At 44.1% G+C, this 12331-nt stretch overlaps 1 protein-coding gene across 2 annotated transcripts in view; it reads left to right on the top strand.

The window, feature by feature from the left end:
• Nucleotides 1–12331, top strand: part of SEMA5B (semaphorin 5B) — a 281599-nt gene that overhangs the window by 246631 nt on the left and 22637 nt on the right. For both annotated transcript variants that reach the window (XM_049804042.1, XM_049804051.1), the window contains exons 17-23: nt 1414–1561; nt 2912–3137; nt 3792–4010; nt 5820–5990; nt 6904–7053; nt 7947–7991; nt 11173–11378. In XM_049804042.1, coding sequence (XP_049659999.1) covers nt 1414–1561; nt 2912–3137; nt 3792–4010; nt 5820–5990; nt 6904–7053; nt 7947–7991; nt 11173–11378 — 1165 coding nt within the window. The remainder of the gene's footprint in view (nt 1–1413; nt 1562–2911; nt 3138–3791; nt 4011–5819; nt 5991–6903; nt 7054–7946; nt 7992–11172; nt 11379–12331) is intronic.

Below are 12331 nucleotides of genomic sequence, written 5' to 3'. Positions count from 1 at the left end.
GAACGTACAAAGCGGAAGGAATTGCTGAGCCTGGGAGGGATGAGGCTGCTCACATTCATGGCCACTCTCTTTCAATGAACATCAGAGAGTTCAGAGCTGCCTCCACTCTCAGGCAGGACCTTTCAGACCTTCACAAGTATTCCTGTTCCTGAAACAGAGGGCTGACCTCCTCAACGAAAGGAAAAGCTGTGCCTGCTGTTAGCAGTGTAGAGTTTATAGATACAGTTACACTGCTCTGATCAATCCCTGAGGAGGCAGTTGGATATGTGCAGCTTTCATTGCCAATTGCACAATTCCTAAGTCTCTATTAATTGTGCTGATGCACCAAAAGAAGTTCAAGACAAAATACAGCTTAGCTCACAGATTCAGGGTTGAGTTTTTGCAGGGCTTGACATCAGAAAAACATCTCCCCCCCCCCGTCGCTCTAAACTAAGCAATTTTCATGCAAAATCACTAAAAGGCAATACTTTTTGAACCTACAGAGCCATCTGCACTATTACACTTCTTCAAGCCCAACCCCTCATTAAACACACGCTTTAAGGCATCCCAATTTGGTTTCCAGATTTGACATTTCATTAAAGGCCACCTCTGCTTGGCAGTAGGCTGTTGTTTGTCCCTTGAGTGGTCACTTAAGACAGATCTCTCTGCATTTCTCAGAATACAAAGGGCAATTCATTTAACTTCCTTGATTCAGGACATTTTAATGTTTGGTTTGATTTGTGGCCATTCACAATGGTCCCTTTTGGCTTTTAAAGACTGCATCTGAGTCAATTGCAGTCCTGTGTGATTCAATTTGAGAGCAATATTGATTAAAAAGCTGAACAAAATTAAAGTTACCTTTTGAAAAGGGAACATGAAATAGCATTAATTTAGGGCCTGCTTTTAGATGCATATAGCATCTAGTTCGTCTCCAGTTGCAAACACTAGTTTCTTTAGGGTCCAAGCAGCAGTAAGGGCCAGATCATGTGAAGAGAAGATTGTCAAGTGTTTAGAACCTGCCATTAGTAACAGATCACTGTTGAGTTGACCTCCCACTAGTCATCCCATTAAAAATATGTACCATCCACTCTCTCTCTTTGTGACACATGGGCTTCAGCTTATTAGCTCTTTTGTGAATTCAATGCATAAAAGATTTGAGTTTAGAGCATTTTCAAAAACTTGATCTTGACTATTTACTCCACATGTCTCACTGAGGTCAGCCTGCTTAACCGTTCCCCATTCTGTACAAAGGGTACAGTTCTCTGCTGTCAACAGGAATATTGCTACTCTGATTGTTGTGTCAGCCTTCTGCTGGCTTTCTGTGCATGCATGAATTGCACGCAAATGCAGTGTGCAGTCTTGCATCCATCACCACTTTGGCCCTCGGATGTGCTGACAGGGGTATTTTTTGAGCAATGCACTTTCTTCTTTCAGATTCTGTAATGAGAACAGTCCATGTCCATTACCGATTTTTTGGTCTTCATGGGGTCCTTGGAATAAATGTAGTGTGAACTGTGGTGGAGGGATTCATTCAAGGCAGAGGTCCTGTGAAAACGGAAATACATGTCCAGGCTGTGCTGTGGTATGTATTGTTTATTGACATTGCATAAGGGGCACCTGTTGACATCTAGCATCTAGAAACTTGGTATTTAACTCCTCTCTCCATCTTGGTTTTATTTCTCAAGCTAGAGGAAAATGCTATCTTCAGCTGTTGCTAGAGAGGATGCTGAAATGAACTGGGAGGCAGAGAGGTGGCAGATTCCCAAAGTCAGTGAAGCTGGTGTGAGAGTCAGTGTGTTTGTGTGTGTACAGATGGGGACAGACTGGTGTACGGAGGACTTCCTTAGGCCTCTATAGGCTTAGATAGCAAGTCCTTTACCTGAAAGCATTATACAATTTTTTCTTTGGTCCCACTCCCAAGGATGATCCTATTGAGTCAAGGAGGCCCTACATGCATCAGAAATGAGTCTCACTGTCATACTTGAGCAAACAACAGGTCGAACACCTAGTGCCAGTGAAGCAATGGCTACCCATTTTCTCTCTTTATTTTCCCTTTCATATTCTGGCAGCTGTTTCATGCAGCTGTTTTAATTAGTTTTGTGGAGAGTCTTCTTTCAGTGTAAGCAGATTTGATCTGGAACCTCCCATCTGTTCACAAGCTGTTTGGCATTTACTCTAGAATCATGAAGTCCTGAAGCATTAAATTTCTTTCCCTCTGTCAGAAAAGACTGGTTTATTTATTTCTTTTTAAACAAGAACGCAATGTTTGTCACTGGAATTCCTCCCACTGGCGGTGAGAATTGTAAAGACCCCAAATCACCCCATCCCCAGCCAGCCAGAATGTACAGCCAGTCTGTACTCAATGGGTGCTCTACACCAAGGATGGCAAATGGTTCACAGCCCTCACTAGAGAGTTAAAAAAAGCCAACGAAACAAAAAACAGCTGTAAAAAGAGATAATCTAAATCCATAAAACAATAAACTTTTCAAGGAACAAACTTTACTGACATTTTGTCCTCATGGGGCTCCTCTAGGCTGACCTGAGAGCAGCATCTCAGGGTCACAGCAGAAAACTTGTTTGCTGTTATTATTATCTATTGCCCGAATTATTCTTCTGCCCATAATGTACCAGGCTTTTGAAGCCCCACAGGACTTTGAGTCAGCAAAGAAACACAAACCTGAGGGAGACATAAAAATAGCAAGCATAGTTCACCCTTGAGGTCCACCTGAAGCTATGCACCACCACTGCCTCCATAGTCACCACATTTTGTGCTGTGTCCAGCACTGGTTTGTGTCTGTGAGGTCACATAAGGTGGATGGAGGTTGTTTTAGATCCAGACCATACCCACTTATTTTCTGGAGTGTAAATAAACCCATCAGTTAGGCTGCTGCGGTTTAATAAGTAAGGAGAGAGTGGTTTTCCTTCCTGGCAGGAATATAAGACGTGCAACCCAGAGAGCTGCCCGGAGGTGCGCAGGAACACACCCTGGACCCCTTGGATGCCTGTCAACATCACCCAGAATGGTGCCCGCCAGGAGCAACGCTTCCGTTACACGTGTCGTGCTCAGCTGTCTGATCCCCACGAGCTGCAGTTTGGGAGGAAGAAAACTGAGAGTCGATTCTGCCCCAATGATGGTTCAGCAGTGTGTGATACTGACTGTACGTCTTGCCAGCTCTGGGGGACCATAGGGCAAGCCTAGATTTGGTGGTGGAAGGGGGATCCTCTCAGAACAACAAGAACCTGATTGTGTCTACATAAGTCTCAACATGTACAATTAGTGCCCCTGCAGAATGGCAGGGATGGAGTGAGCCCTGTGACTTAGAGATCAATACAGTTGTGAGCTCTGTGCTTATGGCAGTGTATAGACTTGTTCTTGCTACTGCCAGGCTGCCCCAAAGAGAACAGGCAAGTAATGAGGGTGTAGAGAAGAAAAGAGCCATTCTATAGGACAGTGTGTCTTCACTCTTCTTTCTCTCTGGAGGTCCCCTTGTGCACTGCCTGTGGGGTTATTCCCTTCAGTACCGCTGTGATGCAAGGCAATGTCCTGAGGCACAGCTTCAACTGCCACAATATGCTGCCCAGAAAGGTCATATGAAGGTTATCAGTAGATTCAGTTTGTGTGTGTACAGATTTCTTTTTGTGTCTAGCTTAGCTGTAACCCTGTGGAACAAAACTCTTGCTAAGGGCTTTCAGCAGAAACTCTTCCCCAGGGCACACAAATCCTGATTTTATTAATGAGCTGAAGCCATTTTTAAAAGCCCAGCAACTGATTGATTTGTGATGTCGCGGTGTCTTGTTTGTTTTCCTTGAAGCTCTTGTTGATGACCTCCTCAAGACTGGTAAGACTTCTGCACGGATTATCAATGGGGGCTGGTCCTTTTGGGGGGCCTGGTCTTCCTGTTCCAGGGACTGTGAGTTGGGCTTTAGGATCAGGAAGAGAACATGCACAAACCCTGAACCTAAAAATGGTGGCTTGCCCTGTGTGGGGTCAGCGATGGAGTACCAAGACTGCAATCCGCATCCCTGCCCAGGTAACCATGATCATCTTTCTGCATGAAATTCAGAGGTTTTCTTTCCCATCTTAATGGTAGAGCCACAAAAAAAAAAAAATAAAAAAATCAGTATTTCCAAGCTGCTTTTTTTTTTTTTTTTTAATTTGGGGGATTTTTCCTTTATTTTTTGTAAAGCTATTGTAATGACCCATGTATGTGATCTTTAGTGCTATGACTTATGTTTCACCTTGGCTCAGAGGGTAACACAGCCACATCCTCTAGAGGAAGTAGTATCGTGGCTTGTCTAGCAATTTTTTACTTCAAGAAGGTTTGATGCTCCATCCAGTGGAGGGCATCACGGTGCACCTGCACCTTGCTGAGGAGGCAGGCTTAATAAATGTGGCTTAATACTGTGTAGAGATGCTTGATGTGGCGGTTCTTCTTGTGAACACTTGTTTCTTCCCCCTCTCCTGCTTACGTATTGTTCTTGCGATGGGCATCTACTCTTGACATCAGTTACCATTTCCTGCACAGCCAGCAGGGAGTATTCTTGCCTGGTTTCCTGGTTTTCGAGTTTGTCTTCATGTTTATGTTGCACTCCTGGTCCAGAATAGTAATAATAGGCCATTGACTACTGTATTCTCTCTCACTTCTCCTTCTCCTTGCTCTGTAATAACTATCTATCTAAACTAAATTTAAGTGATCTTACACAAATTACCTTGCCTCTTTGCAGTTCTAGCAATTATCTACCTCTGGCAATATAGTTTGTGGCCTACACTTGAAAATGCTATATTAGAATAGTATTATTATGATTCTAAAATTCAATACAAAGATAAAATTCCAATGCAGATATAATCAGAATGTGCAGCAAGAGCGTAGCAAAAGTGTCAAATATTGCACTCTATGACTTATAAAAAGAAAATAATTCTAGCACTATAAAGGCAGCTATTAGTACTATTTTGGAAGCTCTCAGTGGCTTTTCACTAATGTCTGTGCCCTTCTCCTGTGCTGTTTTCTCCCCTTGGACACTATGATGTTTTACAATCTGTTCTGAGTGCATGATTACTATTTCTCTGTGTCTCCGTCTTTCCCTGCCTCACTCAGTGTGTATACACAAATCCTGGGTTTATCTTGCACTGTCATCAGGTTATTATCTTCTGAATTAACGGCATGTGGACCTGCAAATCAGGCAGTCTAGTAGCCTGACAAGGGGTGGGGTGGGAATCAGGGATCCTAAGTCCCTCCCTAGTTTAATTATTAACCTGTTATGGGGCTGTGCTCAGATCATAGAATCATAGAATGGTTTGAGTTGGAAAGGACCTTTAAAGGTCATCTAGTCCAACCCCCCCTGCAATGAGCAGGGACAATAAATAAAGCCTCTGAGTTTCTGTTTAGTGAAGGTTGGAATTAGAGGACTCAGGGGCCCCCACAGAATGGTGCCATATGAGCTCCACTTAAGTTTTACAGCACTTTTTTCCCAAGTAAATCTGCTGTTGTTGTAGGTGAAGCGTCAGGAGACAATATAATAATAACAATGTTGTTTTCTAAAAAGGTGTAGAATAGAATAGAAAATTTCAGTGACTACCCTAAAGAATATGCACTTTATGATGCAGTGTCTTTTTGTGCATAGACTTCATTCTGCATCCACAGAGTGCAGCACATTTGTACCCTCTCTTGATACGAAGTTCTTGTTGTCAGGCCCAAATGTCCTGGGGTGCAAGAAACTGCTAGCTAGTCTGGGCAGGGTGGATCTGGAAGGTGAGATATTGGGACTCTCCAGCTTTGTCACGGTGAGAGGAGTAACCAAGAGCATCTACCTTTCTCTCCTTGCTTTTCAATGTCCTTCAGTGAAAGGCTCATGGTCTTGCTGGACTCCTTGGTCTCACTGCTCAGCAACCTGTGGAGGAGGACACTACCAGCGCACACGGACTTGCACCAATCCAGCTCCGTCTAGCGGAGAGGATATCTGCATTGGTCTGCACACCGAGGAGGCCCTTTGCAACACGCACCCATGTGAAGGTAGCCAGTTCTCATCCCTGCTCCAGCTGGCTTGGGTGGTGCTGGGAGCAAGGCACATCTGCAAAACGTTTAAAAATTAAGTCAGAAACACCACCAGTTAAATGCTTTTCTGTCCATTCACTAGATGTCTGTTGAGCCAGGTAAAAAGGAGACGTCCCAGTGTTCAACTGCTATGCATCACCTTTCTCTTTACCTGTTCACTAGCCCATGCTCTGGCATTCTGGTGCTGGACAGGAAAAACCTCGTTAACAGCTGATCCATTTAAAGTAATTGAAAAAGCAGGAGCTTGGTTCTTCAATGTGGAAGCTTACAAGACAAACAAAAGGAATCATGAAGCATCAATCTGTACAGTTGCTGAAGGGACAATCCTTCCTTTTTCTCACACAGGCAGATGAGCATGTGCTACAACTCAGAGGACAGGGTTTGGATCTGTGCTGGTTTTGAACCACCTCTGTGTACTTTCTGATCCAGTGCAGACTGACTCCTGCCCTTACGAACCTCAGCAAAACTCTCTAACTGCTGTAACTTGTGCTGACTGCTTGAGGTATCCCTGGGAGGCCACCTCAAAACTTGAAGGTCCTGGTGCAACATTGCCCCATCCAGCTCCTTGTATGTCTTTAACCAGAGAGTCGATAGAGGAACTTTTAAGACAACTCCATGCTGCACAGTGCTCCACCAAGGGTTGGCTCACTCCATATTAAGAAAACTACAACCTGACAAGTAGGGTATGATGCTTGCACTGTTATTTGTGTTGAGGAAATTAAATCCACTAAAGGCCTCTGGATTAGATGTGCAAGAGAGGCCCAGGCCAGGATCTAGACATTCTTCAGGAGGGGAGAAGTTTGGTATCTACAAGGGAGCCTTTTCCTTCTTGGTGATGTTGTCTGTGTGTTTTCCTGATCTTGGATTTCAGGTGGCTGGTCAGAGTGGTCAGAGTGGAGCCTGTGTAATGAAGAGGGCATCCAATACCGCAGCCGTTACTGCGAGGTACACAGCCCAGACTCTTCTCAGTGCATCGGAAACAGCACGCAGTACCAAGATTGCCTGTATAATGAAATTCCTGGTATGTACAGTGTCATTGAGGAGGGAGAGGGTGGGCCAATTCAGGAGAGCAGCTCGTGCCCAGACTGTCAAGCTTGGCTGAGATTTTCTCTACTATAAATTGGGTTTGGATGCTTCTAGAAAAACAAGCAAACAAACAAATATGTGGCAGGCACAGGGTAACTGGCACACCTTTAAGGCAGCTTAGCATTTCTTTAAAACAGAATTACCTAGATCTGTAATAAATAACTAGTATTGCTTCACCTGAATTGAAGCTTTTAACCTTACAGAGTTCATCTCAGGCTGGGTTATAAAAATTGTCTCTGTTCTCAGCATGGATATGGGCAACAGAAGGTCCTTGAGTTCAGGTATCAAAAGAAGTATCCCAAAAGAGCAAAGAAATAAGGTGAGGCAGATGGAGAAAACTGGTGTGTGAAGTGGGGAGATTAATCAAGGGTCTAACAGCGACGCTGTTGATGGACAGGTGGTCATCAACATCTTCCACCCTGTGTTTTGTGGAAATTGAATCTCTCAGGCAAATATTTGATATGGGTCTATACTGAATAACCCCTTTCCACATGTTCTTTTCTGGATTACAGTGCCCTGACTTAAAAATCTGAGGTCTCTAGGCAATGGTATTCTTCTTTTTCATGGTTTTCTCAGCTATCTTCTTTCCCCTAAATTGAAGCAGCTAAGGAGTGATCAGGTAACAGTACTGGAATTGTCAGGTCTTTGGAGAGGTTTTGTTGCATGTATTTCACACTCTGAGTTTATAATTTGATTTAGAGAGACTCTCAGCTTGCTGCAGAACACGTGAGCACCTTCTCGTGTCTGGAGCACAGGGGGTTTAATTACTTAAAGAAGTAAAGTGATGGCAGAATGACAATTTTCTCCAATCCTCTTCTCTTTGTTTAGTGATCCTGCCAGCCTCCAGCATTGATGAGAGCACGAACTGTGGAGGTAGGGTACCACTAACGATATATCTTATTTTTATCTTAACCTGGCTTCTTTTCTCCCTGTGCAGTATCAACCAAACCATTAATCTATACAGCTCATATCCCACTGATAGCCTTAATTCCACTGGAGTCTTGCTGTCTGAGTCAGACTGGAGGAATGTATCGCATGTCCACTTGTCAGTTCCAAGATTTTTATTTATTTGGGGGTTTGGGTTGGCCACTGAGACTCATTAATTACCAGGGAGCACATTGCTTGTCTCTCTACCCACAGGGTAAATGGTTCAGGAGAAAGGAAGGGATATTCCTCATTCCACCGCTATAAGCCTCCAGCTGTTTGGAGGCAGGTGTTTTTAAATAACCTATAAAGATTGCAGTGAACAGAGTCTCTTAGACAGATCCTTTGCTGATATAGGAAGAGATTAGAGTTCATACTTGTCCTCCAAGCACTTCTTTCCATTTGAGTCCTCACCTCTCACAGAATTGTGTCTCCTTTCTGCATGTAACTTGGAAAGATCCAGTCATTAGTGTCACTTTTCCACTGCCCTAGGAACCCCTATGATAAAAATGCAGACTGAAAAAAATGGCAGGTTCCTTCAACATTTTAAAATGCTAGTTTCACACTAATGACCATGACGATTCTTGCTAGCATCACATCCCTGCTTTCCTGAAATCTAGATGATCTGCAGGCTGCCAAAATCTCTTCTCCCTGTGGAGATCATGGCAAAAAAAGGCATGCCGCCTGTGGCACGGAAATGTGGCCTCTCAGTTTGTGACTGTGGGGCAATCAATGGAATTAAGATTTCAGCACCTGCAATGTAACAGTTGGCTTTCTGCATCACTCCTTCTCCCTCAGAGGGTGCAACGTATCTGTGTCAGTTCCAGGACTCCTTGCTATGGCTTGCACTCTACAGTTATGCACTGTATCCACATTTCCTTCTTTTACCACCACCATTGTATTTGCTGTTGCAATCTATGGTTTACCATAGCTAATATTATTTATTACTTAGTGTTCTACAATATTTGGTGAAGAAGCCAATCAATAGAAATTCTGTTGATGCATCTCAGAAAATCTATATTTTCAAAGTGATGCACCAGAAAGCTTCCCCCCTGGGGACTCACATGCTGCAAACAAAATAATTTGGGTTTTTCCCTAAGATATGGCTAAAAGTCACCGGAAAAATCAGATGGGTCTTTCAAAGGTGAGAGTGAAATGTAAGAGAGCTTTATGTTTTAGAAAGGATTTCCTACTGTACTGACTTGCAAATGTAGCAGTTAAATGAAATATTCACTGCAGTATAAACAAAGCTGGGCAGAAGGAGAATGTGGCAGAGTGTCATGTGGCGTTACTGAGTTTTAGCTCTCATGAGTGATGTAAAGCAGACAGAGGTTTTTAGAAAGGAAATGTCTTTTTGGAAAAGTCTTGTAACATTTAGTAGGAAATTATCATCTTTCTGCTGGTTTTTTGGACCATCATCCAAAACACAATAGAAAGTGGTAATCTTGCACTAGAATTTTATAGTGTGGTTTAAAAAATAAATGTAGCTCATCATTCTAATAAATTCTATATGTTCCTTACTGTAATTATGATTGAAGTGCATTACTTTGCTGCAGAACTCTATTGGGTTTGTTCTTTTTAAACTCAGGGGGATATTTTCTAACTAAAGATTAGAGGAGAGCTGTAGACTAATGGGCAGAATTCTCTATTTGAAAAGCATATCAGTTAAAATGTAAGATGGCACCAAAAAAATGCACACCGTGATCAGACTAAGAATGAAGCCCATTTAAAGCCGCTCTCCAAGTAGTCCCTTCCATTTCTCTGCACACGGTCAAGTCAACACAGCAGTCTGTCCAAATGAATTGGCTTTTTAAGTATTACAGGAATTTTACCGCTGCAGTCGCCACCAAGCCGATGTGGCTGTCCCCTGGGACAGCTTCCCTGGGGGGCCAGCAGTCAGGGCCTCCCCCCCAGGCACTAGGGCCCCTGTTATTCCTGTTTGAAAGATGACAGAGCAAAGGCAGAGGAAAGGCAGCAGCATTTAGAGTCATCCTCACTGATTCTTTCTCTGTAGATTCCTCCCGGCGCATAGCAAGAGACAGCAGGGTCATAAAGTTTTGCCACCCATGATTGCCTCTGGTGGTTCGTTAATGTGGTGGCTGTAAAGGTCGCTACTGTTTGTTCTGTTGTCAGTGGAGATCTGTTGGTGGTTGGTTTTACCATGGGATTTGAGACTCTCTGAGGTGAGAGAGGAATGAGGAGTACTGTTTGACTTTGTCTTCCCCCCGCTGGCCAGAGTTACGAGTTAGGTACCGCACGGCGCGTGGGATGCACAACTACAGCTCCTTCCAGAGGTCAGCGCTGTGCTTGGAGGGTGCTGCTGCAATCCCATGCAGAGAGATCTCTGTAGGAGGCTTTTATAGTCCAAGATTTTTCTGTCTGAAATATTTGCACTGTAGCTATCCCGCTGGCACATGCCTGCAACTGCCTTCCTATCTTTGCAGTTTGTGGAGAAAGCCAACAAAGAAGTGTTTTTCAAGCAGTTCCCCCATTTCCTTTGTCCACGTTATCTTTCCATTCCCCTGAGGACCTCTATTTCACTGTTAGCGGTACAAATACACCTCGGAGGTAGTACAGACATGGCCAAGGCAATGCCACCCTGTGAATAAACCAGAATGCTGAGCACACTTGGATTACACGGGGGAGGAATGTGTATCTCCCCCACCCCACACACAGTCCCATAGGCATTTTGGGCAGCCGACAAAAAGGGCTTTCGCCTCCCTTCCTTTCCCTTCAGAGAAATGCTGAGCATTTTTATCCCCTTATTTCCATGACATGCACATGCTTTGGAATCCATTAATGTGCATTGTTTGTACGGCTCATTTCTTTAGCTGTCAGCTTAACATAATGTTTAGTTTCAATATCAATAGAGGGGAGAGAGGAGAGACAGGGAGGGAGCTTTGAGAAAACAATGCATAAACCTGTTAAACTGCACAAGGCAGAGCTGCAGTGGGGAGACCGACTTGCAGGGAGATTATGTCAGTTAATGTTAGAACGTAAGACTGTGGCTTCAACAGCTTATTAACGTTGATCCCGAGATGTCATAGCTCTGACTTGCACCTGTGGTCTTGTCAGGGGAGGGAAAAAGGCTGTTCTTTAAAAATAGCATCTCTTGTCATTTCCCTTGCAGGTTTTAGTCTCATCCATCTGATTGCCACTGGAGTCTCCTGTTTCTTCGGCTCTAGCCTCTTAACATTTGTGATTTACGTGTACTGCCAGCGCTGTCAGAGGCAGTCCCAGGAGTCGACTGTTATCCACCCAACCACTCCCAACCATCTCCATTACAAGGGCAACACAACCCCGAAGAATGAGAAGTACACCCCTATGGAGTTCAAGGTAGGGTACTTGATGAGAAATACCACAAACAGCTTGATACTACCTGAACAAATTCTGTATTTATGTCATGGTTGGAATTGGGTAGGTTTGTGTTTCTCTGCCCAGCTGTTGGCATTACACGTGGGGTTGAAGGGGCATGTAGCTGTACTGTCACAAGGGGTTTAAAAGTCCCATTACTGCAATGGGATTTTGTTCTGTTTCACAGTCCTGATGAATGCCAGTCTGGCAAGTACATACCAAGATACTCCAGCCCATTCTGACTATTGTATGTATACATATTGTCCTCCAAGAAATCAGTAAGAGCTCAGTTCAGTGCATTGTTAGTGTGTGGTAAGAGGAAACGGAGGGGAGGAAGAATAAAAATGGAAACTTCATTAGAAAAATAGCTGGCAAAATGCTTCTGGAAATGCTTTGGGAACTACCAAATTGGAAAGAATGAGAAAGCAGAGAGGGTTCTGCCCCCTCTACCAGTGCTGGACAGAACTTACCCCAGGCAGCCACGCAGAATTCAATGATAGCAGCAGAATTGGGAGCTGAAGCCTTAGGAGAAGATGAGTGTTGAAGTGGCGTGCTCTGTTGGCATGTCTGCTTGCTAAAGAGAACACTACCCATTATCTGAGCAGATAGGACAAAGGGTGCAAGAGACAATACACTGAGATGGTAGCGCATTGTTGTATTTGAGCATCAGTCTCCAGGTGAAGTGTGGGATCAGAGAAGTGAGCAGTGGGATGGGTGAAGGGGCTTCATGTCACCACGGGAGGAGCAGCCTGCCTCAAGTCACTTGAACAGTGTGGAGCATCATCTGGGACATGAACACAAAACAGAAGGAAACGCTGCAGCTGCTTGTTCCTTTGTATAGCTATGTGCTGTTGACATTTTGGTTGTCTGTTTCTGCTGATGTGGCCTGGCTTCTGACTGAGCCCAACAGTAAGATCAATGGTGGGACCGTTGCC

Source organism: Accipiter gentilis, chromosome 1 (genome assembly GCF_929443795.1).
Source record: "Accipiter gentilis chromosome 1, bAccGen1.1, whole genome shotgun sequence".
Taxonomy (NCBI): Eukaryota; Metazoa; Chordata; class Aves; order Accipitriformes; family Accipitridae; genus Astur; species Astur gentilis.
Note: the sequence above shows the minus strand (reverse complement) of the source record. Positions and strands in the feature narration are given on the sequence as shown.